General features: G+C 44.8%; 2 protein-coding genes across 2 annotated transcripts in view; one reads left to right on the top strand and one right to left on the bottom strand.

The window, feature by feature from the left end:
* The window catches only part of ACO2 (aconitase 2), a 23,296-nt gene extending 9,354 nt beyond the window's left edge, over positions 1 to 13,942 (bottom strand). Inside the window, exons 1-6 of the mRNA XM_042051250.1 lie at positions 13,836 to 13,942; positions 8,088 to 8,230; positions 6,765 to 7,023; positions 4,521 to 4,613; positions 2,466 to 2,624; positions 2,105 to 2,255 (exon numbers count right to left, since the gene is read on the bottom strand). Of these exons, the coding sequence (XP_041907184.1) occupies positions 2,105 to 2,255; positions 2,466 to 2,624; positions 4,521 to 4,613; positions 6,765 to 7,023; positions 8,088 to 8,230; positions 13,836 to 13,871 (841 nt within the window). The 5' untranslated portion in view covers positions 13,872 to 13,942. The remainder of the gene's footprint in view (positions 1 to 2,104; positions 2,256 to 2,465; positions 2,625 to 4,520; positions 4,614 to 6,764; positions 7,024 to 8,087; positions 8,231 to 13,835) is intronic.
* A 194-nt stretch (positions 13,943 to 14,136) lies between these two features.
* On the top strand, positions 14,137 to 20,810 carry PHF5A (PHD finger protein 5A). Its single transcript, XM_042051253.1, has 4 exons — positions 14,137 to 14,275; positions 15,463 to 15,486; positions 16,921 to 17,087; positions 20,094 to 20,810. The coding sequence occupies exons 1-4, from the start codon at positions 14,224 to 14,226 to the stop codon at positions 20,181 to 20,183; spliced, it is 333 nt and encodes a 110-aa protein (XP_041907187.1). The 5' UTR covers positions 14,137 to 14,223; the 3' UTR covers positions 20,184 to 20,810.
* The last annotated feature ends 3,264 nt before the right edge of the window (positions 20,811 to 24,074 follow it).

Below are 24,074 nucleotides of genomic sequence, written 5' to 3'. Positions count from 1 at the left end.
GCATGTTGCTAGGGGACAAATAGCTGTACTTAAGAAAGACAAAAAGGGGAGTGGGGCGGGCCTGGCTACTCCTTTGTCTACACCTGGGTGTGGGGTCAGTTCGCTCTGAGCGTCCGGAGAGAGAAGCTGCAGAGAAAGGAGCTGCTGCTTCTTTCTTTTTTGGCCGTTCTTTCTTCCTGCTGGAAGCAACGCCGGGACCCCAAAAGCCGCTTTCCCTGCCCTGCTGGAGACCGGGCTGTGGCTGCCCTGCCCCGCTGCTGCTTCGAGCTTTCGCTACGCTGTAGCCCTGCTCGCCCTGCCTGCCTGGGCCTCCGTGGGGTTCTCCCATCTGGATACATCTCGCCTGCCACCCGGGATTTGCGTCCGTCCCTGCCGTTCCAGCCGCCGTTCTAGCCTGCTGTTTCAGCCTGCTGTTCCTGAGAGCCCGGGATCAGCTGCCCAGGGGTTTGTGAAGCCTTTGTTCCATCCTTCCCGGGATCCCAGGGCACCAGAGCCGCGGGTTTCCCGAGCTCGCTCCGGAGCGCCCCCTGCAGCCGCGGGGGAACCATCGCACCTGCCCTGCTCACCGGGAGCCGCCAGCGCCCCTGCCGGCTGCGAGCGGAACTGCACCCGAGGGGAAATAGCCTGACAGCCGAGAAGGCTGGGACTGGGTTTGTGACTGCTGTTACTGCCATAGTTGTTGTTGTTTTGTTTGACTGGTTATATACATATATATATAGAGTAAAGAACTGTTATTCCTATTTCCCACATCTTCGCCTAAAGGCTCTTGATTTCAAAATATAATAACTTGGAGGGAAAAGGGGTTATATCTGCCACTTCAAGGGGGGCCTCTGCCTTCCTTAGCAGACACCTGTCTTTCAAAACCGAGACACCACCCAATTCTCCAAAAGTCAGTACATGCAAAAGACAGCAAAGCTAAGAGAGATCAGGGCATCAGCCACAGAAACCTAAACCCACAGCTGAGAGGACACTGACAACATGATGGCTGGCTCAGCCCCATATGTTTCTGATCAATACAGTGCCTGCGACCAGACTCTTGTGGAAGGAATGAGCCAAAAGTTGCACTGATACCTGCAGATACTGGAAGGGATAACAAGGAACCCTTGTCTGCACAGAGCACCAAATAATTTACAGCAGTGAGCAGTGTCTCTGCTACCTGCAATGGGTGTCCTATCCCTCCCTACCATCTCATTTATCTTTCCTGGAGGAGCCAGACATTTGTGAGAAATTTAATAGGGCTGAATAAAATGCTTCCAGTGATGGAACACAATAAAAAAACCCCTAATATTTGCTCCCAGCACTGGGATCAACCATCCCGTTCAAGGATACAGCAATGAAGCTGTAGAAGCTCCTGTTTTACATTTAACAAGCTGGAAACAGATATCAAATTCCTCTGATTTCATAGAAGAAAAATCCCAAATTGCTCTCAGTTTGTAAATCAAGTATTCCAAGTTGTAGCCAAGTCATGCAAATTGAGAGAAGTCCAGCTTGAAGGCTGCACTTCAAGCCAAAGGAAGGAACATTTCTTGTAATTTGGTCCTAACTAGCACATTACAGAGAACTGCAATTTTTGCTAGTTCAAATTCAGCACCCAAGACCCACAATTAGCTACTATACAACTGCATACTACAAACTGCTTTCTGGTCTATCCTCTGCCCTCTTTGCTTTTCTAAATAGCTTTTTGTTTAGCAGCTGTCACACATATATTCCCTTTAACCTGTTTCTTTTTTCTATTCACAGCCTATTTTAGGCTGAAATGAAAATGTCATTCCTTTATTGCTGACATCTCCACCCTCTAAGTATACGCTGGAATACATCCACCCTTATTCTTATCCTGATGCACCATCTTACAGGATTCTTCACAATTAACCATTCCACGTTCTCAAAGTCACAAGAAGATTTAATGGAGACAGGTCAGTTTTTCACTGAGAGGGAGTGCTATCTTGTTACACCACTCTCCCAGTTTGCAACGTACAAACTGCCGGGCCAGGCTAAGGGAGAACATTTAGTACTTCTTGCTTGATTTCCCTCCCAGCCTCCATAGATAGCTCAACACCCAGCTCCACCAACAATCCACTCAGATAAGAGATCTGTGTTGACTTACCTGTGCAGGAGATTGAATCAACACCCGGCCCATGGTATTCAATGATGGCGCCCGTTCCACCCTTGACAGTCAGGATGCCAGCCACTTTCAGGATCACATCTTTAGGAGAAGTCCAGCCTGAGAGCTTGCCAGTCAGTTTTACACCAATAACCTGAGCAACATCAATGAGGGAAAAAAATTAAAGACACTGACATCACTTCCTGTCAGAAAGGAACAGTATATAGCTCTCCTGTGGGGTATATTCCTGTCAGACTGCAGTGGTATCTGGTGCCTTATATACATAGTGCTTGAATATCAATGCTCCTTACACATCATACATTTCATCCTTGGCACCAAAGCTTAGTATTCCTTCTGCTCCTACCTTTGGGCATTTGAGCTCCCAAGGGATTCCTGCCATGACATCCACAGCATCGGCTCCACCCACACCAATGCAGATTCCCCCCAAGCCACCTCCGTTGGGGGTGTGTGAATCTGTGCCGATCAGCATAACCCCAGGGTAGGAGTAGTTCTCCAGAATTATCTGAAAATAAAAATGGATTGTTTGCTTGCTTGTTTCTTGGGAAAGGAGTGGGAAGACAGCAGAAAGAAAACAAGAACAAAAGTTTAGACCAGTTTGTATTTGCAGATTTCAGTAGCAAGAAAATAACTCAATTTGGGTTGGATTGGAAATTCTATTTCAAACTCCATGTGGAGGATGTAATGACAGAACAAGGCAGCAAGTCTCAGCCCCAGGATCCTTGCTCATCCCAGAAGAAGAAAAAAAATTAGGAAACAATCTCCTTTTTTCCCTTCCAGTTTAGGCTTTTGCTAAGGTGCCACCTTTGTTAGGGCTCAAGAGTCTGTTCCATAATCTCCATACCTTAATTAACAGCTGAGCAAGTCAGTTCACTTATCCAATGCTAGAGAGACCTTCTGTAGCCTTTATGCTCCCATAGCAGTAGAATACCAACAGACTCCTCCAATCCGTGCTGCCAGCAAAAACTTAATTACATAGAAAAACTTCTCCCCAAGACACCAAGAGGCTGCCCTTCCCTTATTTCTGCTACCGATTTCCTGCAAGACTTTTCAAATATTAACAAAATCATTCTTCAATGAAAAAATGAGTTTTCTGTGGTAGCAACACTGCAGAGAACTCAAGCTAATGAACTTACTGCATATGTGCCACACCAGCACTAAGAACAGCCCTTCTGGGAAGCACAGAACTCACAGCACATGCATCACAGAACAGAACTAAGGTGGTCCTTTACCAAAAACACCAAGAACTGTCAGCTTTATATCCTTGTAGCCACATTAATGTATTTGTGTGAGAAAGGTCACTCTCAAGGCCTCACTTTGGCAGAGTTGTACTCTGAAGCTATACAACAGGACCAGTTTCCTCCAGCCAGAGAAAGTCAGCCACACAGAGACTGGTAACCACAGCACGAAGCTATGTTGCCGTGTGACAGATGTTACGAGTGGTTTCAGAACACAAATGACCCGAGGTGTTCCCATAACCTTTTGAAGAGTTCATCTGTTGCGTCATGTTAAGGTAACCTTAGTAACTCATTTTGTGGCTAAGAAAACATAGCAGAGAGCTATTGACTGCACCTGGTCACAAGTTCCCTGCTGACAGGATGTTTGCCAGTCATCCATTCTCCTCTCCACTCCTTTTGCTTCATGCTGCTCTTCAACTTTTGCTGTCTGACACTCAGAGGAACAATGAAAAATGACTACTGGACCCTCAAAGCAAACCAACCACAAGCAAGTTAGGGACATCCTGACAGAGGTGTTGATTTTAAAAAAACAAAAGCCTCATTAAGTGGTAAGTTATCTTGGGACTGTTCATATCCTTTTTTAGATTCAAGTGTAATAACAAGAGAATCTCAGACTTGGAAACTGTTTTGCATTTTATTCAAATTCACCTAGCAACTCCTTATGTGTTGCCATTCTTGAGTACTTGAAGTATGCTGCTCTGTTTTGTCCTCATATACTCTTCTGGGTTTTATGGAACTAAATGCATACATAATAACCCTAAAAAAAGTACGTTCCCAAGGCTGCTTTCCTTACCACCAAAAGCAATTCACATTAACCCTATGTAGCCAGCTCCATGGCATCACCTTACTGTCTCAATTGTACTAAGAGGAGCCAGCCCACAAGCAGTTAAGGTATTTCAAGCTTCTGTGATTCACATGGCATGCTGTTGGCACTACCTAATCAGACATCAGGTTACAGTTTGACCAAAATAACCTTGAAAAAAAACCCACTGTTGTCAAGATAACTGAGAGGGGAGCAAGTAAGAAACCTCGCCTGCTTCGAGCAAATCAAGTTGTTTCCCTAAACTGGTGAAATTCTCTAATGGTTTGCACTTGAGCTCTCTCTCCACCCTAAAGAAGACGACCCATTGCACATTCAAAGACTGCAAACACACACACTTTACCTGGTGAATGATTCCTGACCCAGGTTTCCAGAATCCCACTCCATACTTGGCACCAGCCGTTGCTAGAAAGTTGTACACCTCCTGGTTTATGTCCTATTCACACAGGGAAGCACAGACCATTAGTACCACATTTTGTTCTTCCATACATCAAAAGCTTGTTCAAACACGTTCCCTTCTCTCACATGCCTGCCTGTAGTTTGCGTCACAGTTTTGCAGCAGCTGGAGGGAGGCACACATCATTTTTAAAACCAAAAGGTTAAAATTGTTTGACAGACAGTTGTAACAGGCCATTTAATTTTACCCCACTTGTAGCTCTCCTAAAAGCATCTTTTTTTCTAGTTTCTAATTCCAGACAGCACAATTTAAGGAAAATCCTGCCAGTAAGGCATTTAAAAATCCTGTGCTCACTTTTTCTATTCTCAGGGGTTTTTTTTAACCTGTTTCCCTCACTCATTCTAGCCCCTCCTTCCTTCTCTACCAGGTGTTCTTTTTCCTATACAGATGCTTTGGCAACATTTCAAACCCCTTAGATAACTATTTTGGCTTTATTTTTACAGATTAGGAAATGAAACTGGAAGTTGTTCACTGCCAGGGGATTTGGTGAGTGTCATTTGTCATTCTAGCAAGTCCCCTCTTTAAGACTCACACAATGCTGCCTTTCTTGCTGCACTGTCACCATTATTGGTGGAGGTCACACCGTGAAAATTGCTTGTGAGAAAAACCATGGTTGCCAAGGAAGTATGACACTATTATATCCTAACAGTTCTTGGCAGAGGAGTGCTGGAGTAGATAAGATAAGCACTAGAAGGAGAGAATTTCTTAAAGACTGTTCTCATGCAGCTAAGCTTCAGAATAAAGGGAAAGGGGAAACGAGATAATTGAAGAATTGTCTCAGCACACATTTGCTGAAGTTTCCCATGAGGCAGCAGCAGCTCTTTAAGCCTCGTTTTCCACTGGGAGTTGGGTCACTCCACTCTGTTTGTGCATCCCTCCCCCAGTAAATCCAAACCACCCTCTGGCCTGCCAGCATTCATTGTGTGCCAACTGGCAGCAGCAGAAGCCAGTCAGAAGAAGGCAGGACCTTTACTTGCTCTGCTCAGAGTGGATGGCAAAGGAGGGGCTCGGCTCAGTTCAGGGCTGCAGCAAATATAATTGCACTATAGAGAATAAATGCAGGAATAGGGGAAAGAGGAAAACAGGAGGTGAATGGGAGAAAAGAAACCGTCTGATTTAGTTAAGTCTCAATTTGTTAATTGCACAACTTAGGACTGAGACAAGCAGAGCAAGAACTCCCCAAAATCACTCCCAAGTAGTGCAAGTTGCTTTACTGTGGCCCACTGAAGAAAGCCAAAAGCAGATACTTCAACACCATGAATTTCTGAGAATAGATATGGACTAAAATCTTAAAATACAGCTGACCCCTGTTTACTGTTTCTAAATTCTGGTATCAACATTCAAGATGCAACTCCTCCTGGCTCTGACAGTGGACTTAGGCTAAGTCCACTTGGAGTAACAAGATTTCCTTGGCAGATGCACTGTGGTATGTTGGTCAGAGATAAATGTGTCTATATATTACAGAAGCTCATTTGGGGAGGAATAAACAGTAAAACACTGGGTAGAAAACCTTAAAATGGCAGTGAATCAGCAGTTGGACAAACACCACCTTGAAATTCCCAAATAAAACCCAACATCCTCCATACTTTTACACACATTTATACTATCCTCATGAGCCGTGAAAGCTGCACATGATTCAGTTATTGCTCTTCAGATAATCACAAGCAAATGGTTTGGGAAAGTAACTGCTTGCCTCCCCCTCACAGGATACACCAGTGCAATGCAGACATATGTTCATTAAGTTTTTCACACTGCCATACTGTAACATAGAGTAATCTGATTTCCTTTTTTTCCCTTCAAAATGAATTTTTTTCTCTCCTTTAGCTGAAATATCTTCTCTCTCCAGAACACACATGATGTGGGCTTCCATCACTAACAACTTAAGACTAGCTTTTCCTACATTCATGGTCCTTTAAACCATGTAATGGATGAATTTCAGCTGATAAACTCCCAAAAATCCATTTAGTCTGTTTCTTCACTGCATCTGACCTACACAGCTGACCAGCCCAGGCAATCTGTTACCATAGCTGATTCCTGGCTGTCCTTCTGGGAAAAAATTTAAAATAAGCTCTTCCTTCAACTGGAAGGACATTCTCAAACAGACAGAAGTTAAGTCTCTGCAGTAGTGACCTTGGCTCTTTGAAGATCCTTTTCACCACCTGACTGGGCCTCAATGAGGTGATCACAGTGGATGGTGGAGGGCACAGCCACTTTTGGCAGCCCGCTGCTGATGAACTGAAGCATTGCCATCTGAGCTGTGGCATCCTGCATGGCCACACGGTCTGGCCGTAAGCGCAGATAGGTCTTGCCGCGCTCAATCTCCTGTTTTGCTGGGTCATCCAGGTGTCCATATACAATCTTCTCAGACAAGGTCAGAGGGCGGTCAAGCCTGGGGAGAATAATTTTAGTATCTGCATCTTGTGTACTTCAACATTTGCCCTTTTAAGCATGTAACAAAACACTTACCTATATTGCTCAGACTATTAAGACCTATTAGCACACAGAAACCTCCATGCTCTTCTTACAGCACTAAAATATTAACTGGCACATGGCTAAAACAAGGGTTCAGTTCATAAAATTCAAAAATATATGAATTGATGTCATTTTATGCTTTCTTTTATAATCTTCCTACACTGTAAAAGAAACATTGACTGCTCACTTCTTGAGTCACACTTCAGGACAGCAATGTAGAGGTGAGACAGAGGTCAGACTCAATTCACAAATACCAGATCCCACAGCAAATACAAGTGGGATTTCGTGACCTCAGACCTTTCGTCCTGCATCAGTTGAGGAATCTATTTATGTATGTAGTGAGATCATCTGAGAAGTAACTAAATCAACACAACAACTTGAAATGAGAGCTACCACATTTAATAAAGGACACAAAGACTGAAGGACAAGTCATACAAAACACTGCCACAGTAAGTGGGGCAGGAATGACAATTTAGCAGGCACACAAGCCTCTATCAGCAGATTAAGGTCACTATGTTTACATATGCTATGAATTCCTAGCCCTTTGTTCCTAGTACCTAGAGCAGAACCCAGGAGAACACTTACTCTTGAAACACGGTGCAAAGAAGCATTAGCCTATAACAACCACTGCCCACGTGCTGCTGCCCCAGAAAGAAGCAAGGGCCAATGCAAAGACTCCTCAACAAGGGCATTAAACAAAGAAGATGAAGCCATTTTTAGCACCTCCTCAGCACTGGCCTGGTTCTCTGAGTGTTGCAGTGCTTCATCATATCCTTCAACCCTTCCCATAGTGCCCCACCACTATGTGGAGACACTACAACTCGTGCTTCACTATATTTACAAGTGCCACTGTTCAATGCTGCTTTCCCTGGTAAACATTCCTTATGCCAGGGCCCCACAACATTGTTTTCTTCCCCTCCTGTCATTGCAGAGCTAAACTCAAAACACTGACCCCTCCCATCTTCCTTTCTCCACTCTTACCTCTTACGGACAATGTTGATGTTCTTCTCCAGCTTTTCATAATTTACATATTCATTAGGTTCAAAGTGGCTCATGGCCACCTTGGCCCGCTGGCACAGGACAGGAGCAACATGGTAGCGCCGTACCCCGCTATTCAAGGCATGCTGAAAAAAGGAGAGTATTAGCACTGGAACCTTGCAGAGTGAATGTCTGTAACATATCAATAAAAAATGTTTTTCAGTTTTTGTTAATGGGATTTTATAGACTGAGGAACAGAGAAATTGCAAGCGTTTTTAAAGGCACCCAAATACATTTCATCGTACAATACTGCATATTATGTTAAACAGTGAGACACCAGGTTACCCAGAACAGGTAGCATTTGTTGCACCATATGCCTTATGCTTTCAAATGAGAAATCTGCTTTCAGGCAATGCTGAGCCAATTCTCGAGCAAACACCAGTTTGCCATACTCCTGACACATCAGAGCCATGGCACAGAAGAACCAATGCCGTTTCTACAGCAAACTAACCCCAGGTTTGCATTTGCTTTCTGGCATTGACATTAGAGCAGTGGCAGGTGGCACAGCGTGGGTCTGAGTGGACATGCCTCTGTTCCACCATCACAAAGCTACAAAGCTTAGTAAATTTCCACATCAGGAGACTTTGGTGTACAAGCCTGGTCTACAATGTAACACAAAGCAGGAGAAGCAAGATGTGGAAAAAACGCACTAGCTCCGCCAAGCAGGCTGCACAGATCCAGGTGCTCTTTTCCTCACTCTCACAAAGGCACCCTTCACCTTTCGCCTCCAAAAAGCCTTGCACTTACCCTACAGGTGAGTTAATTGCATGACAGGTGAACTATACTGTGAGCTGAATGCATCAGCAGAAAATGCCAGAGGAAAAAAGCGCCCAAATTTCACTAGGCAGCCTCCACAGTGAGACAGTTTCTTGGAACACAGGAGAAGGGCAGGCTATGCGAGGCACCTTTACAGCACCTGACCTGAAAGAGACAGGTCAGTGCCCAGGGCTAAAAGCTCTCACGCTGCTTTGAAAACTGAGTCAGACAGCAGCCTCCATAAAAACTTCCAAGGATTTGGCACATGCATTTCTTACATGCTTTCAAAGTCTCACTCATCAGCATTACAAGTCTGGAAACAGACTGAAGACAAGAGTTCCTCCTCCTCCAGTATTATACTTTAATCTTAATCCCACTTTTTCTATTCATTTGCTACTTCAGAGTTACAAAGTTTTGATAAGTACAGGTTAATAAACGTGGCGGTATTACACTAAACGCCCCTTTTGTATGTGTGATTGTAAATCAGCAAATATTTCTCGTTCAGAACACAATCATTGTACCTACCATTGTTTTTGCACTGTCAAAAATACCTAGTCAATTCTTTTAACCTGTTCAAGCATTTTAATGTTTCCCTGTGAATATTTTTTCCAGCTTTCTTGTTACTAGCATTGAATACATTGCCTGAAATAATCATGATCAAAGAGACATCATCAATTTTTAGCCAAGTCTCTTGTTTTACTGTCCTTTTGATAACACTTGTTAGCATCCTTCATAACAAAAATTTCAGGAAAGCTGAAGATCACACTGCTCAGCACACTAGCAATAAGGGTGCAGCTTGCATTTTTACCAAACTATCCTAAGCCATTATACAAAGAACTTTTGGTAGAAGCAGTACAGACCTACAGCAGCTGCACACCTCTTTCATGAAAGAATATCTGAGGAAAATGAACCTGGTGGTACAAAAAGGGCACTGCTCCTTCAGGAACGCATGGGAAACCTAGTCATCAGATTTCACTGTGCTGCACTTTAAGCTTAGAACTTCCAGAACTTATCACAGGTGTTACACTTTGAGACTTTTCCTTCTTCCACCAGCAAAAATCCCCCAAACCACCCCCCCCAAAAAACCCCAAAACAACCACCCAAACCAAATCAAACACCACCCAGCTTCTCATTGTTTAGCATACAAACTAGGCAAAGCTGCTCTTTACTAGTAGCGACATAACTTTTATGTTTGCTTTGTTCTGATGGGGATTTTTGTTTGGTTTTGGTTTGGGTTTTGTTTTTTTTTCTTTTACCTCACAAGATATTCACTGTCTTGTGATAGTCTACAACTGCTGGAGTGGCTGGAAAAAACACGGAGTCATTTAATCACTGCTCATGGAAAAATAATCTCTTCCCCAGACCAGGAAACGTGTTTAGATTTAATGTAGTAATTTCTTCTTAATTCATCATAGAGAAGAACAGATATGCAAATAGAAGTAACAGTAGAGGCTTCATAGCAACTTAGTCTTGCCTGCAACCAAAGCTGATTAAAATAGAAATCTGAAGCAGGGCTCTCCAAAAAGAGGTACAACAAAACTTTTCAAACAAAATTCAGGCAAAATCTTTTCCAATTGAACATACATGTCTATGGATCTTTTCACTTCATGAAATGGCACAAGGAAATGTAGTATTTCTTCTAATACCATGTCAGCGTTCAGCTGGTAATCGCAGAATCAGCAATACAAAGTAGTTGACTGCTGCTGACCACAGCTTCAGGCTACAAGAAGCAGGAAGAGAGCCTGCTTAAGGTGAAGGATTCTGTCTGAACCTGGAGAGGACTGGAAAACTGAAGGTCTGTTTCTGTGATGGTCAAAATGACCCAGGGAAAATAATTGTCTAGGCCAATCAGCTTCAAGAGACTAGAGAATCATTTTTCTCTACATAAGAATTTAAAGGGCACCTATTAAAAAAGTTCCATTTTCATTTTACTAGGATATAAATCTAATCCCGTATTTCTGCTGGGAATTAATTTGATTCAATATGGTTGTTCTCATGTTGGCACTCACCAAGCCTAAGGCTCCATCACCACCACCACCACCAAGCAACAGCATACACTGCCTGGTTCAAAAATCTGATCTCTCCTCACGAAGAATCTATAATATATCACTCATCACACCTGTCTGTTCTCCATGCCTGTCCTTTTTCTATTGCATCCTCAGAAAAAGGGTGGCAGAACTGCAAGATTAAGGAAAAGTCACAAGCCTGACAATTGCCAGCTTCATTCCCTCTCACTCTTCTCTGAGAGGGAATCTACTAGTGCTTTGTGGGGGCTTCCATGACATTTTTTAATAAGTAGTGAGAACTGCCTTGAGCCCAACAGCCACAGGAAGTAGGCAGCCAGCAATCTATACATTTTCCATTTTATCCAGGAACTGTTAATTTCCAGGCTGACCAAACAGCTGCCAAGTGACCTCCTCTCACCTGGCATTGAATCCCTTATTCCAGTATGAGTGTTCAAATTTCAGTAAAAGGAATGGCAGTAATTATTACAGGGCTCCTAAGCCTATTGGTATTTTATGAGGTGAAAAGCTTCCTTAACAGACAGAAGAAAACCAGCCTAATAAATGGGTCATTATTTCTAAAATCTCTGTAAGGAAGCCGACACTTCTCTTTACAGATTTTAATGTACCTATCTTGCATTTAGCTCACTACAGTGAATGGTCCAGATGCAAGGGGAGACCGAATTCAGAAAATAACTTGCATTTTGGCAGCCAGTAAGGCAGACAAGCCCAGTGAGCAAAAGCTCATGTTCAAAAGAGTAGCAACTGTGTTACGTGCACTCCTATCTGGGAAATCTGTCCTAGAAATCCCAGCTGAAACCCAAAATATCATCTTTCCTCATCTTCCCTGATCTAAGAACACTGGCCAAGTTTCCAACATTCACCATGATTCAGCCTAAAAACAAAAAGCAGCGTGGTATCATCAAATTGTAAATGCAGGCTCATTTTCTAGACCCACCTCAAAAGAGCAACCAAAATTATGGCTCTAAAGATCCATTTAGTCCCAGCCAACATTTCTGCCAGATACACAAAGCTGCCCATGCATAATTGCAATACTTACCCAAAATGCCTTCAACAAACCCTCGATATTTCAGGCAGTTTAGTGCTTTACAGTCCTCCCTTTCAGTCAATCTTCAGTCAATGTGGCTCGAAAAATGGAATGGTACTAAAAGCATTATCTCATATAGGCAGAAAAGAGATCTTGACCCTTTGAGGCTATTAGAACTATACTTTAAATAGGACAGTCAGTCCAAATCAGGCTAATTCCAATTTATTTCTCTCAGAGGGAAGCTTTCTCTCCAGTTCCAAAACAGTTCCAGGATGGGAGGTGAGCAGAACCAATGTTAGTAACATGTGCCATGGGCAGTGCTGGCACTGTCACCGTGAGTGACAAGATGATGCTCATATTCATTCATCTCTAGGCTGCTACACAGCAGAGAAAACCCCTGCCCCCTAAAGACATCACCTAGAGGCACGTTTGATTACCATCAGAGATTTAGTCCTTCACAGGGGGGAAAGAAATATGCACCCTGAGCCTGATAATAGAAGACAACCTCCTGGAACACTAAATTCCCCATACTGACTGTGCCAGCATAGCCTTTGTTTTGCACCACACAATATTAATTTTAGCAAATGACTGCTTGTTCTCATGCAATGTCACACCATTAAACGAGAACCAATTCATTACCCTAATAAAGGATTTCCCTGCATTTTATTAGTCATTTCTGTTCAAAGTACAAACTAAAAGCTATTTAACAACTAAGAACAAATACAGCAACGTAACTGAAATGGTGCTATTCTGTACTTCCATTTAAATTTTAAAAATCCTATACTTTTCTAAAACACCTACCTCTAAAGCAAGACAGTAATACAAAACTGGAATTAAGATTCACAAAGGACTTTCAGAATACTAAACACCAACCAAATTCTTACTTCACTTCCCTAAGAAAGGGGAACACATTGGCCAAGGTCACAAGTGGCAAACTGAGAAGTTACAGGGCCTGCCTTTATCACAAGGGAGCAAAGGCTTCTGTATCCCTTAGCAACACTAAAAAGAAAATTGCACCTGATATTTGCCTTCCAGGCTTTAAAAGATCATGAAAACTTTATTACTGAGTAGACATTAAACACAACAAAGTCTCAAGGAAGGGAATCTCTGTGGCAAGATCATATTACCGGCAAAGGTGAGTTTTAGAGGTCACGACAGACAAGACTATGAGAGCCACTATTACTGCCCCGGGGAAAAAGGCAGTTTATGTGCCTGACCCGCCTGCTTTTGCAGCCTTTGTAGTTCTCATTTATACAGAGACCCTGGCATCTTTGTCACCCAGGGGCCTCTGTTTGTATTAAAAGGAGAATTTTTGAAGCAAATTAGCCAAAACACAGCTCACACACAGAACAAGAAGTCACCTTGCGCTGCCGCACACCTATAACGGGAAGTAATACAAGACGCGGGAAAGAAAAATGCCTGCCCCGGGGAAAGACCTTTTTATTTCACCGTTCAGGCCCACGCCCGCAGGCTCTCTGCCCTGCTGGGCCCGGGGCTTTGACAGCGACCCCAGCGCACCGCGGCGGGGTTCGGGTGGGCGGGGGAGGTGGCGGCGCCAGGCCGCGTCCCCGCCGCCCCGTTCACCTTGCGCTCACCTTGACGGCCGGCCGGCTCCAGCGGCGGGAGACACCCTGCCCCAGGGCCCGAGCAGCGGCCACGCCGCCGCCGCCAAAGCCGCGGCCTCCCCGCCATCGCCATGGAAACAGGGCGTAGGGCCGCACCGGGGACACGCTGACCTACACGCGGAGGGGGGGACGGCCCGGCCCCGAGGCTGCAGGCGGCCGGTCGCCCTTCCGGCCGCCCAGCGGGCAGTGTTCTTGTCCCCGCCGCAGTCCCTGCCGCCCGTCCTACCCACTGCCTGCCCCGCCCGCCGCCGCCGCTCACCCTCAGCCGAGCCGCCAACACGCAGTACGGCGCCATTTTGTTCACTGACAAAGATGGAGTCGCGCCGCGATGGCGTCACGCGGCCCCTTTGACATCTCCGGCGCGCGCCCGGGGGCGTGGCCGCGAGGGTCCTGGCAGGGGGACACCCTCGACAGGGAGAGGGTCGTCGGCTGCCACGCGGAGCTTCTCTGGGCGGAGAAAGCTTAGAGATAGAGTGGCTTTAGGGCGAAGGTTTATCTCGGCATCCCCCGGCGTTTTTCCGCTCGGGGGAAGCGCTCTGGCAGGCGCTGCCCTCACCCCGGCCAGGACCCGGGGGCGGGGCGGGGCGGTGCGGTGGTGAGGGCTCCGCGGGGCCGCAGTAGCAGCGCCAGGCGGGTATCGCCTCGCCATGGCCAAGCACCACCCGGACCTTATCTTCTGCCGCAAGCAGGCGGGCGTGGGTGAGTCCCGGGGGATGGGGGGATAGGGGGATGAGGATGGAGGAGTCCCCTGGCCCCATTTCCCGCCGCGGGGCGAGCGGGAGGCGCGCGCGCGCGCGTGTGTGGGCCCGTTACCGGCCGTTGGGCGCGCGCGCGGCCGTTAGGCCCGACGGAGGCGGGGAGGAGGAGCGGCGCGCGCCGCCCGCTTCTGTCCCCCTCCCTCTCTCTATTCCTCCCTCCCTCTCTCTCGCCCTCTTTTGCTTTCCTTTTATTTTCCTGTTGTTTTGCTGCCCCGCCGTGCGTTACGGATCCAGCAGCATTTGGGAACATCTTTTTGGCTGTGAGATGAAAGTTATCTTCCGGCTTATCCCTGTAATAGAGATAACGGGATTTATCCTTGTCGCATCTGGGTCAGTATTTGGGTCAAGTTTTAAAGAACTCTTGTACAAGATTAGAATTGAGGTACCCCTTCCAGGTTTTTGTCACTCCTTGTAAAAGCAAATTTAACAAATAACTTTCTGCAAAATCCATAAACACAAAACATTTAGCTGCACTGTCCATAGGAAGTATCTTTTTAGAATAGTCAGTGCTTCTAACCATCTGTCTATGTTGAAAAGTCATGTCCTGACAAACCCCTTGTCTCTTCAGCCAAATCACTATTTAGTCTTTGTGAATGTGGACATCTAGTCTTTGAAACTCAATATTTACGGCATTTATCCAAATTCCTAAAATCATTGCTGTGAGTGTCCTAGACAAGTGACAAGACTTCTAAGATACATTTAACTACCCTCACGTTCTAAAGCAAAGAAGGTGTTTGGGCTGCTTTAAACAAACACTTGATTTTATTTCCACACCCCCCCCCCCTTAAACCAGTCTAAAACTGTGCCAAGACTCATGTACAGCATTTCCTTCAGTCAGACACACTGGCTGTGTTTGAAGTGGAATAATGAATGTGTGTTTTCTTACTGCAGAGGGGTGTCATTGTGCATTCACAGTGCATCTTTGGTCTTGGTAAATATCTCCAGGAGGATATATATTGTTTATCATGAATGTTTGTGTTTATGCTCAAACTGTTTCTGTGGTTTAACCTTCAGGTTTTTTTAAGGACTGCTCATTACAGAAGATAATTATTTGACATTCAAGCTTGTAGTTACTTAGATTTTTCTCCTACCTCAAATAATTTTTTTTCTTTATTTTTTTTCTTTCAGCAATTGGAAGACTCTGTGAAAAATGTAAGTATAGTGTCCACGTTTAGTTGCTTGATAACATGGTGGTGTGGTTAGAGCATGCAGTTTAGATTTGAAGGTTGAAATCTATTTTTGCTTTAACCACAAACTTGATGTCACTCTGAGACCGGAACAATTACCTTAATGTTGCAAGTGTAACTCAAGGAATACTTAAAAAGTTGCAAGCTCAAACAGACTCTCACAGGAACGCAGTTCTAGAGTGAGTAGCTGCTGCCAGCATTTCCTGTGGCTGAGGCTACAGTAAGTACTTCATTGGATACTTGTAACGTGTAATGCCAAAATCTCATCCTGATTATTTTAAAGCAGGGGGAAAAAAAAGCATTTTTGGATTCTGGCTTCGTCATATTGTGGGAAAGTATGATTCAGCATCTAGGAGAAGAAATGGAGGGCAAATGTCTAGAGTTAGAACAGGAAAAAAACCCCATGGAATCGAATGCTTAGCCGTGAAAGGGAAGAAAGAGTATGATCTGTTGTTAGATCCTTGTGATCTGTTGTTTGCTCTTGTAAGGGAACAGGACAAAAGAAGTGAGTAGTTTGTGATTCAAAAATAGTGTGAAAATAAGTAAGGTGGGAGAAGGACAGTCTGAAGCAAGACAATCGTTTTCAAGAGCACGTGACAGTGAAACAAATTCCCATTGGTAGTAGCTGAGGGCTATCACACCAGAGATTTAAGAGCAGGTTAGGCAAGCTGTCTGTGGGAGTCAGGATTAGATACCTTGGGAACTGGTAATGGGATATGAAGCCTTTCATCTGTAGGTCAGTGTTTTGGTTAAGGTCCAGCGCAGCAGAAACTGTTCCTGGCATCTGATGGCTCCTTGCCTGTATGGTATGACTACTTGAATTTCACTCAGTTCCTTGTGAGAGAGCAAGAGCAACTTTTGTGAAATGGCCATTCATGGCAGTTTGCCCTTTCTTTGGCCTTCTCACAGATGAAGGATTAAAGGGACCACGAGTACAGTCTCTTATCTCTTTGAGGATAGTAACTCCAGACTTTTGTTGATGTGGCACTGTGGGAGAAGCTTACACTGCTGCTTCTGTGTAGGTAAGGACACTAGTCCTGTCAGTGTGGCTTTTTCTTTTTTAAGTGAAAAAGTCAGGAAAAGTTGTAGCATAAAAGTAGTGGTACAGTCTAAGCAAGTCTTGGCTAATCACAAAGAAGTAACTTTGGGTTTCTTCCCTGACTGTGAATGTATGACTAAATTAAAAAAAACCCCTCGAATATTGCAGGCCACGGCCCTTGTTCCTCTCAAGTCTGTGTGCAGTACAAAGTTATGCCCTGTGCCTGCAAGGCACATTTCTGCAGTTCAGCTGTATTGTCTTTGAGTGTACAGGCAAGTTCTTTGACTAGGAAGCTTTTCCTCTGACGTGGGGGGTGGCAAAAAGGACATTCTGTAACCAAAGGCTCTGCTGTGCTCGCAGGTGACGGCAAGTGCGTGATCTGCGACTCGTACGTGCGGCCCTGCACCCTGGTGCGCATCTGTGACGAGTGTAACTACGGCTCCTACCAGGGCCGCTGCGTCATCTGCGGGGGGCCCGGAGTGTCCGACGCCTACTACTGCAAGGAGTGCACCATCCAGGAAAAAGATGTATGTTGCCATCCCAGCTACATGGTAGCCGTGCTTACCTTTAAGGGCTTGGAGCTGCTGAAATTAGTGCTGGGACATGGGATGCTTGGCACTCGTTTGCAGTACCTCAAACCTTTCTTCCCGTTCTGATAGTTCCCTGTGTTTGCAAAGCATTTTGAGGAATTGTAACTCTCTTCCTTTTAAGGATCTGACTGTTTCACATGCTCACAGTTCATTTCCTTCACGCACTGCTTGTTACCACTTCAGGTTGTTATCTTACTACCTCTCCAGCCTAGGTTTCACCAGGGTCAGAAACATTGCAGACACTGTAAGGCAGGGGCAGGAGCAGCTCCTCACTAGAAGTCCATTATGAGCCACTGATTAAGAGCACATATGGTACTGTAAGGCCTGTGGAATCAAAACCTTTGTTTTCCTTTGAATAACAACATAAAGTTGGTCCTTAGTGTCCAGTGGCTCCACTGGTAATTGTGTTTCACAAGTTTGATGCTTGTATCATTTCAATGGGATACAATTTATATTTTCTTATTCTTTCTGGAATGGTGTATATTGTAGATAACTCTTTCTGCTAATGTTTTTTGGTGTAATGGTCCCTTTTGTCTACAGTCAGAGCTATAATCTTTTTATAATGTTGTACTGAAAGATAGCCGCTGCACATGTGAAATAAGGCAGCTGTTCACTCCTTGTAAGGCTTTTGTTAATAATCCAACACAACGAGTGCAGGAGATGAAGAACTGCAACAAAGCATTAGAAAGACCTTACAGAAGAACAAGAACATGATGCTTACAGTTCTGCTATCCCAGAATATAGGTCTGGTAGCTATGAGAGTGTCTGTTAAAGGTTGCCCTGTGTTTTGCAAATATCATTTCCTGTGCACCCTAATGACTGTGAAGAACATGCTGAGAGAGTGGTTCAGAGCAATTTACAGGAGTGTCCTCAGCTGAGTGAGTTGCTGGTTTAATTCTCTCCAGTGCCTGTTTTCTCTAGAGGACTGCAGCCAAATCCAGGACAGGAGCAGGTCTTCATTTGAATTAAGTCATTACATCTAACAGGACCATAGTATTTCTCTGTTTCTAGATATGGATATAAGTGCTGTGATGGTGATGCTGCCTCCTACTTTAAAAATGCTTTGAGAAATAGTAGTTTTGTTCACATGCCTTTGGAATGAAGACAAGTGGCTTTATAAGTCATGAGTAAAACAGGCTTGGTTTTATTTTTATCAATTCATATGAATTCCCAACAGGTGTTTATCATAACCTAAGATCACCTGTATCTTACCATGTCTGGTTCAGGTGTGAAATAGCCAGCTGCTCTGTCAGGGAGGACTGTAGAAAACATAGAGCTAGAGGAGAATAACAGGTCCAGAGTATTTTAACACCTGAGTGAAGGCTGCCATGAGTGAAGAAAGTTGCTCCATAGCAGAAAACTCAAATGTTACATATTCATGCAGATGTGAATTTGCAGATCTGAAACAGCAAATTTGACATGATTTGTTTCAGGATTGAAAAGTGCTGGCACAAGCGTAGGGAGCTCAGAAGGAGGAAAATTAAGTGTGCTGCTGCCTGTCACAGTTATGGTGTCTGGTGCTGGTGTGAACAAAAAAAAGAGATGGACAGAGCTCTGTACCTGAAGCTTTAACAGTCCAAGGTTTCAGCCACAGCACTTCCATCATCCTCAGAGAAAGACTGGAAAAGAAAGTGAAGCAAGAAAGCAAATGAAATGGAGGGCAGAGGTGGAATGCTATTGGGCACAAGGCAAAGGACCTGGTTACTCTTGGTTCATTTATTCTGGTGGAGGAAGGAATGAAGTATTGTTTCAGCCCACTTTGATCTGTGGGCGAGGGCCAGAATCCCACCTTTTCACCCAGGATGTGAGTTGCAAACAGTAATCTTTTCCTGGAGAAAGGAGCATGCTCATGAGCTGTGTCCTTAGGAGGAGGTGGAAGAATGAACAGAGCCCTGCAATAAGGCTGTCAGGATCTGAACAGACTCTATGGATCGTGGGAGGCAAGGCTTGAAAGAGTCCTACTATTGAGGTTCAAAATGAAATAAGGAGACAATAGCTAGAAATGGGTTGTGGCAGGTGTATGGGGGAGGGATGATTTCTGTTCCCCACCTCTCCTGTTATTCCTATCATGCAGATCCTCCCCACCAGATTCCATCTCTGGCACAGGAGCCAGGCAGCTTGGGTGCAGATTCTACAGCATCTGACATCTGCCCAGGGGCTTTCTAAATGTAATGCACTCAGGCTTGCACATCAGCCAAGGACACGTGTTCCTCTGCCTTCTGGGCCCCTCACAGCTGCTGTGGCCAGCCATAATGTTTTGCCCTAAAGAATTATGCAGATGCTGGGCTCAGGTGGCCCACGGGCAAATGTTCCCAGGTATACCAAGAGGTGCATTTCTGATTTGGTTTTGCAACCACACCTCTCAGGAGGGTCTCCCCTACTCCCCTTGCTTTTCTTGTGGTTTTTTCCTCACCATCTACTGGAATTCAGGTACAAGAACTTACCTGCGTAGCTGCTGTGAGTAGCTGACTGTACAGCCTCTGCAGTAATTGATCCAGGATGCAAGAAATCTGAGATTCAGTTCTGCTGTCACAGCTGAGAGGGGTTCCTAAACACAAGAATGGGTTTGATGGCATCTAGAGCAGCAAGATTCTTCTTGGCTAAAGAGGGGAAGGGTTATTCCTCTGGGCTCTATAAGTCCTGCATATCCTAATTTAGAAAGAATTCAGTCTTGAGGCACTGAGCATCCTTTTCATTAAATGGCTGATGTTATATGAGCTGTTTTCCATTTTGGCCCTGAGGGAGACCATGTCCTACAGTAATGCTGAAAAGATATCCATCCTCTTCTCTGTTCCAGTTCTCTTACTGGAGAGTAATTTGTCTGTACAGGTGTTTGAAATGTGTTGAGAATGGGATGAAGAGTGTGGGAACTGAGAACCTACTGAAACTATGATGTTGTTCTGTGTTTGCCCATTTTCTAACTTACATTTTCTCTTCTTACAGAGGGATGGTTGCCCTAAGATCGTCAACCTGGGCAGTTCCAAGACAGATCTTTTCTATGAAAGGAAAAAGTATGGCTTCAAGAAGAGGTGATCCTATTCGTACGTGGCTACCTCCTGTTGGGTTGGCAAGAGGGTCTTGGAACATCTCTGGACTTTACTCTTATTGAAAACTGGTTGATTATTTTTTTCTAAAGCAGTACAAATTCAGTAATATACTTGGGGTTGGAGAAATAACAGACTGAGTGGAGACTGAAACCTGATCAGAACCAATGATGAGAGAGGGCAAATGAAGATTACTGTCTCTTGCCTTTGCAGAAGCTCTGCTAGCAGTTGCCCCATCTCTCTAGGCAAAGCAGAGTGGGCAAGCACTTCCATGTAGAGGAGACCAGCTCAGTAAAAATGGCAAGTGTGTTTCTAGTGTGGAGAAACGCACTAGAGGTGTTACAGCTTGAGGTTTTTCTTACTGGGCCTCCTCTCAATTGTTTCAAATTGCCCCATCCATTAGTGTTGAAGAACAGAGCATCAATCTGCTCCCCTCCTCCCTTCCTCCAGTATATTTCCATGCTGCCCTGTTTTGTAAGGAACCTGCTCATGGCTGGTGCCTTCCTAGGGAGAGCACAGCTGTTCCATGTTTTCTTTGACAGATTAATCCAAGGCCATTTCTTGTAACCATTCCTGTAGGATGCATACCAATAAAACTTTTTCTTTTGGGTTTTTATTTTTTGTAAAACAAGAATTTCTCTTTGGTTCATTCTGTGCCTAGCCTCTCTGGAGCTTTCTGGGGACACGAAGGATTAGCCCAGCTAGCACTTCACAATGGGTTATCTGGTTTCTGACAGTGTCTGCTTATGGCCACGTGACCTTGCTGCAAGGAGCTTCAGGGAACGGCTATTGCTTTTGTCTGCCTGTGATCCCAGCCACTGATCATTTTGTCCCGTAGCATGAGGATCGCTGAGCTTGTAACCCTTACCCTGGCTAATACGGCTGTGGATGTTGTTTCACCGTGCAAACATCCAATCCCTTTCTAAAACCTACTAAGCTATTTGACTTGCTATCCTGTTCCTGTGAATAAGTTAAAGCCTTCCCTGCTATAATGGGAAACCAACTATTGTGTTCTAGGCTATTGGCCGTGTGCATGCTGGAAACCAGAGGCTGCTTGTTTGTCAAATACCAGTACAGGCTAAAAGCAGTCTGTTGGCTCAGCAAAGATCTGGGAACAGGCGCCTTTGTGCAGAGGCGGAACTGAGTTCCCCACGGGTGTGTACACTCCTCAGATGGTTAAATCAGGGTCCTGGCTCAGTGTGTGTGCCCTGTAGTCCTCCAAACGCTTGTAGTCTGAGCAGAGCGTGTGCTACACTAACATGGTTGTCTTTGTGCAGTCTTGGGGTGCAGAGCCCCAAGACCTTTTTTTGTTTTGTGCCCCTTCCAGGATTTCAGCTATTTCTTTGAGCCTAGTACCAATTCCTCTAACTACTCTTTGGCTTAAATGCCTCTTCTACCTGCTGCAACCATTTGGATAAAAGTGAAAAGCACACAAGTTGTGATTATCCTCCCCTCAAAAGTAATTTTTCCCCTGCTGCAGCTGGCTTTATCTATCACTGGCTCTACAGCTATCTCAGCTGCTCCTCCCTCTCCTGCCCCCAGCTATTAATTCTGTCAGGTTTCTTTTCCAGGCTTTTTGCAGTATCTGAGAGTATGTTTTCTTCCCTGCACCATGGTTCCCCTACACAGCTTCTGGTGGATGCCCTTTGCCAAGGTGTTCAGAGCAATCTAGCTCATTGGTTACAGCAAACCTATTCTCCCAAAGCAGTTCAATGGGAATAAGCAACTGCCTCTGTAGACCCAGAAGCCCATGTCAGACCTGTTATCAGCCATTTTAAATGCTGTATTTCTTGAAAAGCAGGCCATGACATGCAGATTTTTTGTACCTGGAACTTTATCACTTCAACCAGAATTTATCGCTTACCCTCAGTCAGGCTGCCCAAATTATCAAACTAGGAATGCAGAAAGTTTGTACGTATTTTTTTTCTTTCCTGGAAATTTGGAAGATGACAAAAGTTTTTCAGTGAAGGTAGAGGGAAATAAAGTAAGGAATTATTTTTTACCTCAGAACCAATACCCCCTGGTGAGCTAATTTTAGAGCACCCCTTGTTCCTAATCATTTAGCAGGATCAGCCAGGCAGGGCTTGCTGTAGAGGTATGAGTGTCCCCATCCCTTCCCCCATCCCCAAAAATGGCTGAGCATACTCACTTTCTTGGCACTCTTGATGCCCTCACGCTGACTGCTGGACATATCAGTCTGGATTCTGAGAGTTAAGCTGCCATTTCTAGTTGTTCTGAGTCACTGGGCAGGTGGAGAGAGGGAGGGACAGGCTTTTTCCCCTTTGCCTTGTTTGCTCAGACAGCTCCAGGGAGCATGCCAAATGCTGCTGGTGCTCAGATCAGTTCAGTGCCACTGCCTTTCTAGTACTTTCAGAGCATGGACAGAACATTGCCCTGAAGCTGCTAATTCAGACAAGGGTAATGGACACATTTTTGTAGCCCAGAAAAATAACTCTTTGCTTGCCTGGCAATGATTTCTATGTACCAGTAGATGATACCTAGGCAGGGCCTTTAGAAAACTGCAGTATTTTTCACCTAAATGGATTTTGAAGTACTTGTCCAGGAGAAGGAGATTGCCTTGCAGTACTGGAGACCAGAGCATGTGCTAAAAGGGCAAGTTTCCCCACGGGGGGGAATGAGACAAGACACGTCCTGCTGCTGTGTGCAGGCCAAGCTTTGGAAGGACTTCATCAGTCTGTGGAGTCCTGTGCAGCCAGTCCTGTGCATTCAGGGGCGCCCTGGCTGCCAGCTGCAAAGTACTTGTGTGGCAACAGCAGGGAAGGGTGGGAGAGACAGGGACAGCTTTGTCAACGTGGCAGCTGAGCCCCCATGGTGCTGTCTTCAAATCCTAATGCACGGAGCCAAATGTGTCTTCCTGCCATTACTTTCCTAGGTAGTGGGGGTTTTTTTATTAAAGTGTTGCATAACAAATTTTTAAAAAACCCTTTAATTTCAAATATTTACATTGAAGGAGAGAACATGGGACCTTTTGGCCTATTAAGAAATTGGCCTCTGTTGCCAGTACTAACAAGGCATTGCTGTGTTCTGAAATGTAGGTGTTCCCTGTTACACACCCCTTCAGACCAACTGCCAGCCACAGCTGAGCTCAGCAAATAGCTCTGTAACATACCTCCAGTCCCTTGAACCACCTAGACCTTGTCTTGACAAAGCCCTTGAGCCCCAAGCATTACTTTTCTTTAAAAAAAGACAAAACAAAAAGGTAGATGAAGGCCTGGAATCTGCCTGTGAGCTTTTCCCATGGGAGCTGCACGGACAAAATCTCGCTTCTGAAACCTTATCTGCACAGGAGCTGTTATTTTCTCATTACAGACATCAGCTGGAGATGTTTGCCTTTTTCAATAGCAGGAAAGAATTTTTCATTTCCTTGGGGTTGTCATGTGAATTGAATGTACAGAGGATTCAGGGTATGGCGATATTAATTATGCCCAATTATAACCTGACTCCCCTTCCTTGGCATTAAATAACCCGACCAAACGAGCTCTGTCCCAGTGGCTTGGCAATTGCTCCCGTCCCCATGCACATGTGACACGGTAGCTCTGCTTTGACGTAAGAGCCAAATGGCTGAGAATGCAGGAGCAGATACTGTGACAGAATTCCTCTGCCTGCGTGTGTACAAGGGCAACGCCATAATTAAAGGAGCACAATCAAGGCACAGGTATTTTAAAGAGCCCTAATATGTGACATCCTCTTAGTAACACCTTATTAAAACAATAATAGAATTTTAGAAATGTAATTGCCTTTTTTTGCTTAATGATGCTAAAAATAGCTCAGTCGTTTTAACTTCCTGATCTCTGGCTGACAGCATGGGTTTTTTTCCAGCAAAGCAAGGGAATAATTGAAAAAAAAAAAAAAAAGCTGT

This window comes from Corvus kubaryi, unplaced genomic scaffold, assembly GCF_017639235.1.
Source record: "Corvus kubaryi isolate FWS band 111438036 unplaced genomic scaffold, C.kubaryi_AGA036_p1.0 74, whole genome shotgun sequence".
NCBI lineage: Eukaryota > Metazoa > Chordata > Aves > Passeriformes > Corvidae > Corvus > Corvus kubaryi.
The sequence above is the reverse complement of the archived record's forward strand: the minus strand, read 5'-3'. Positions and strand labels throughout refer to the sequence as shown.

Coding starts and splice junctions, on each gene's coding strand:
- PHF5A (XM_042051253.1), top strand. CDS start 14,224: ATGGCCAAGCACCACCCGGACCTTATCTTCTGCCGCAAGCAGGCGGGC. Junction 15,487..16,920: donor TGGAAGACTCTGTGAAAAAT/GTAAGTATAGTG, acceptor CTGTGCTCGCAG/GTGACGGCAAGTGCGTGATC. Junction 17,088..20,093: donor GCACCATCCAGGAAAAAGAT/GTATGTTGCCAT, acceptor CTCTTCTTACAG/AGGGATGGTTGCCCTAAGAT.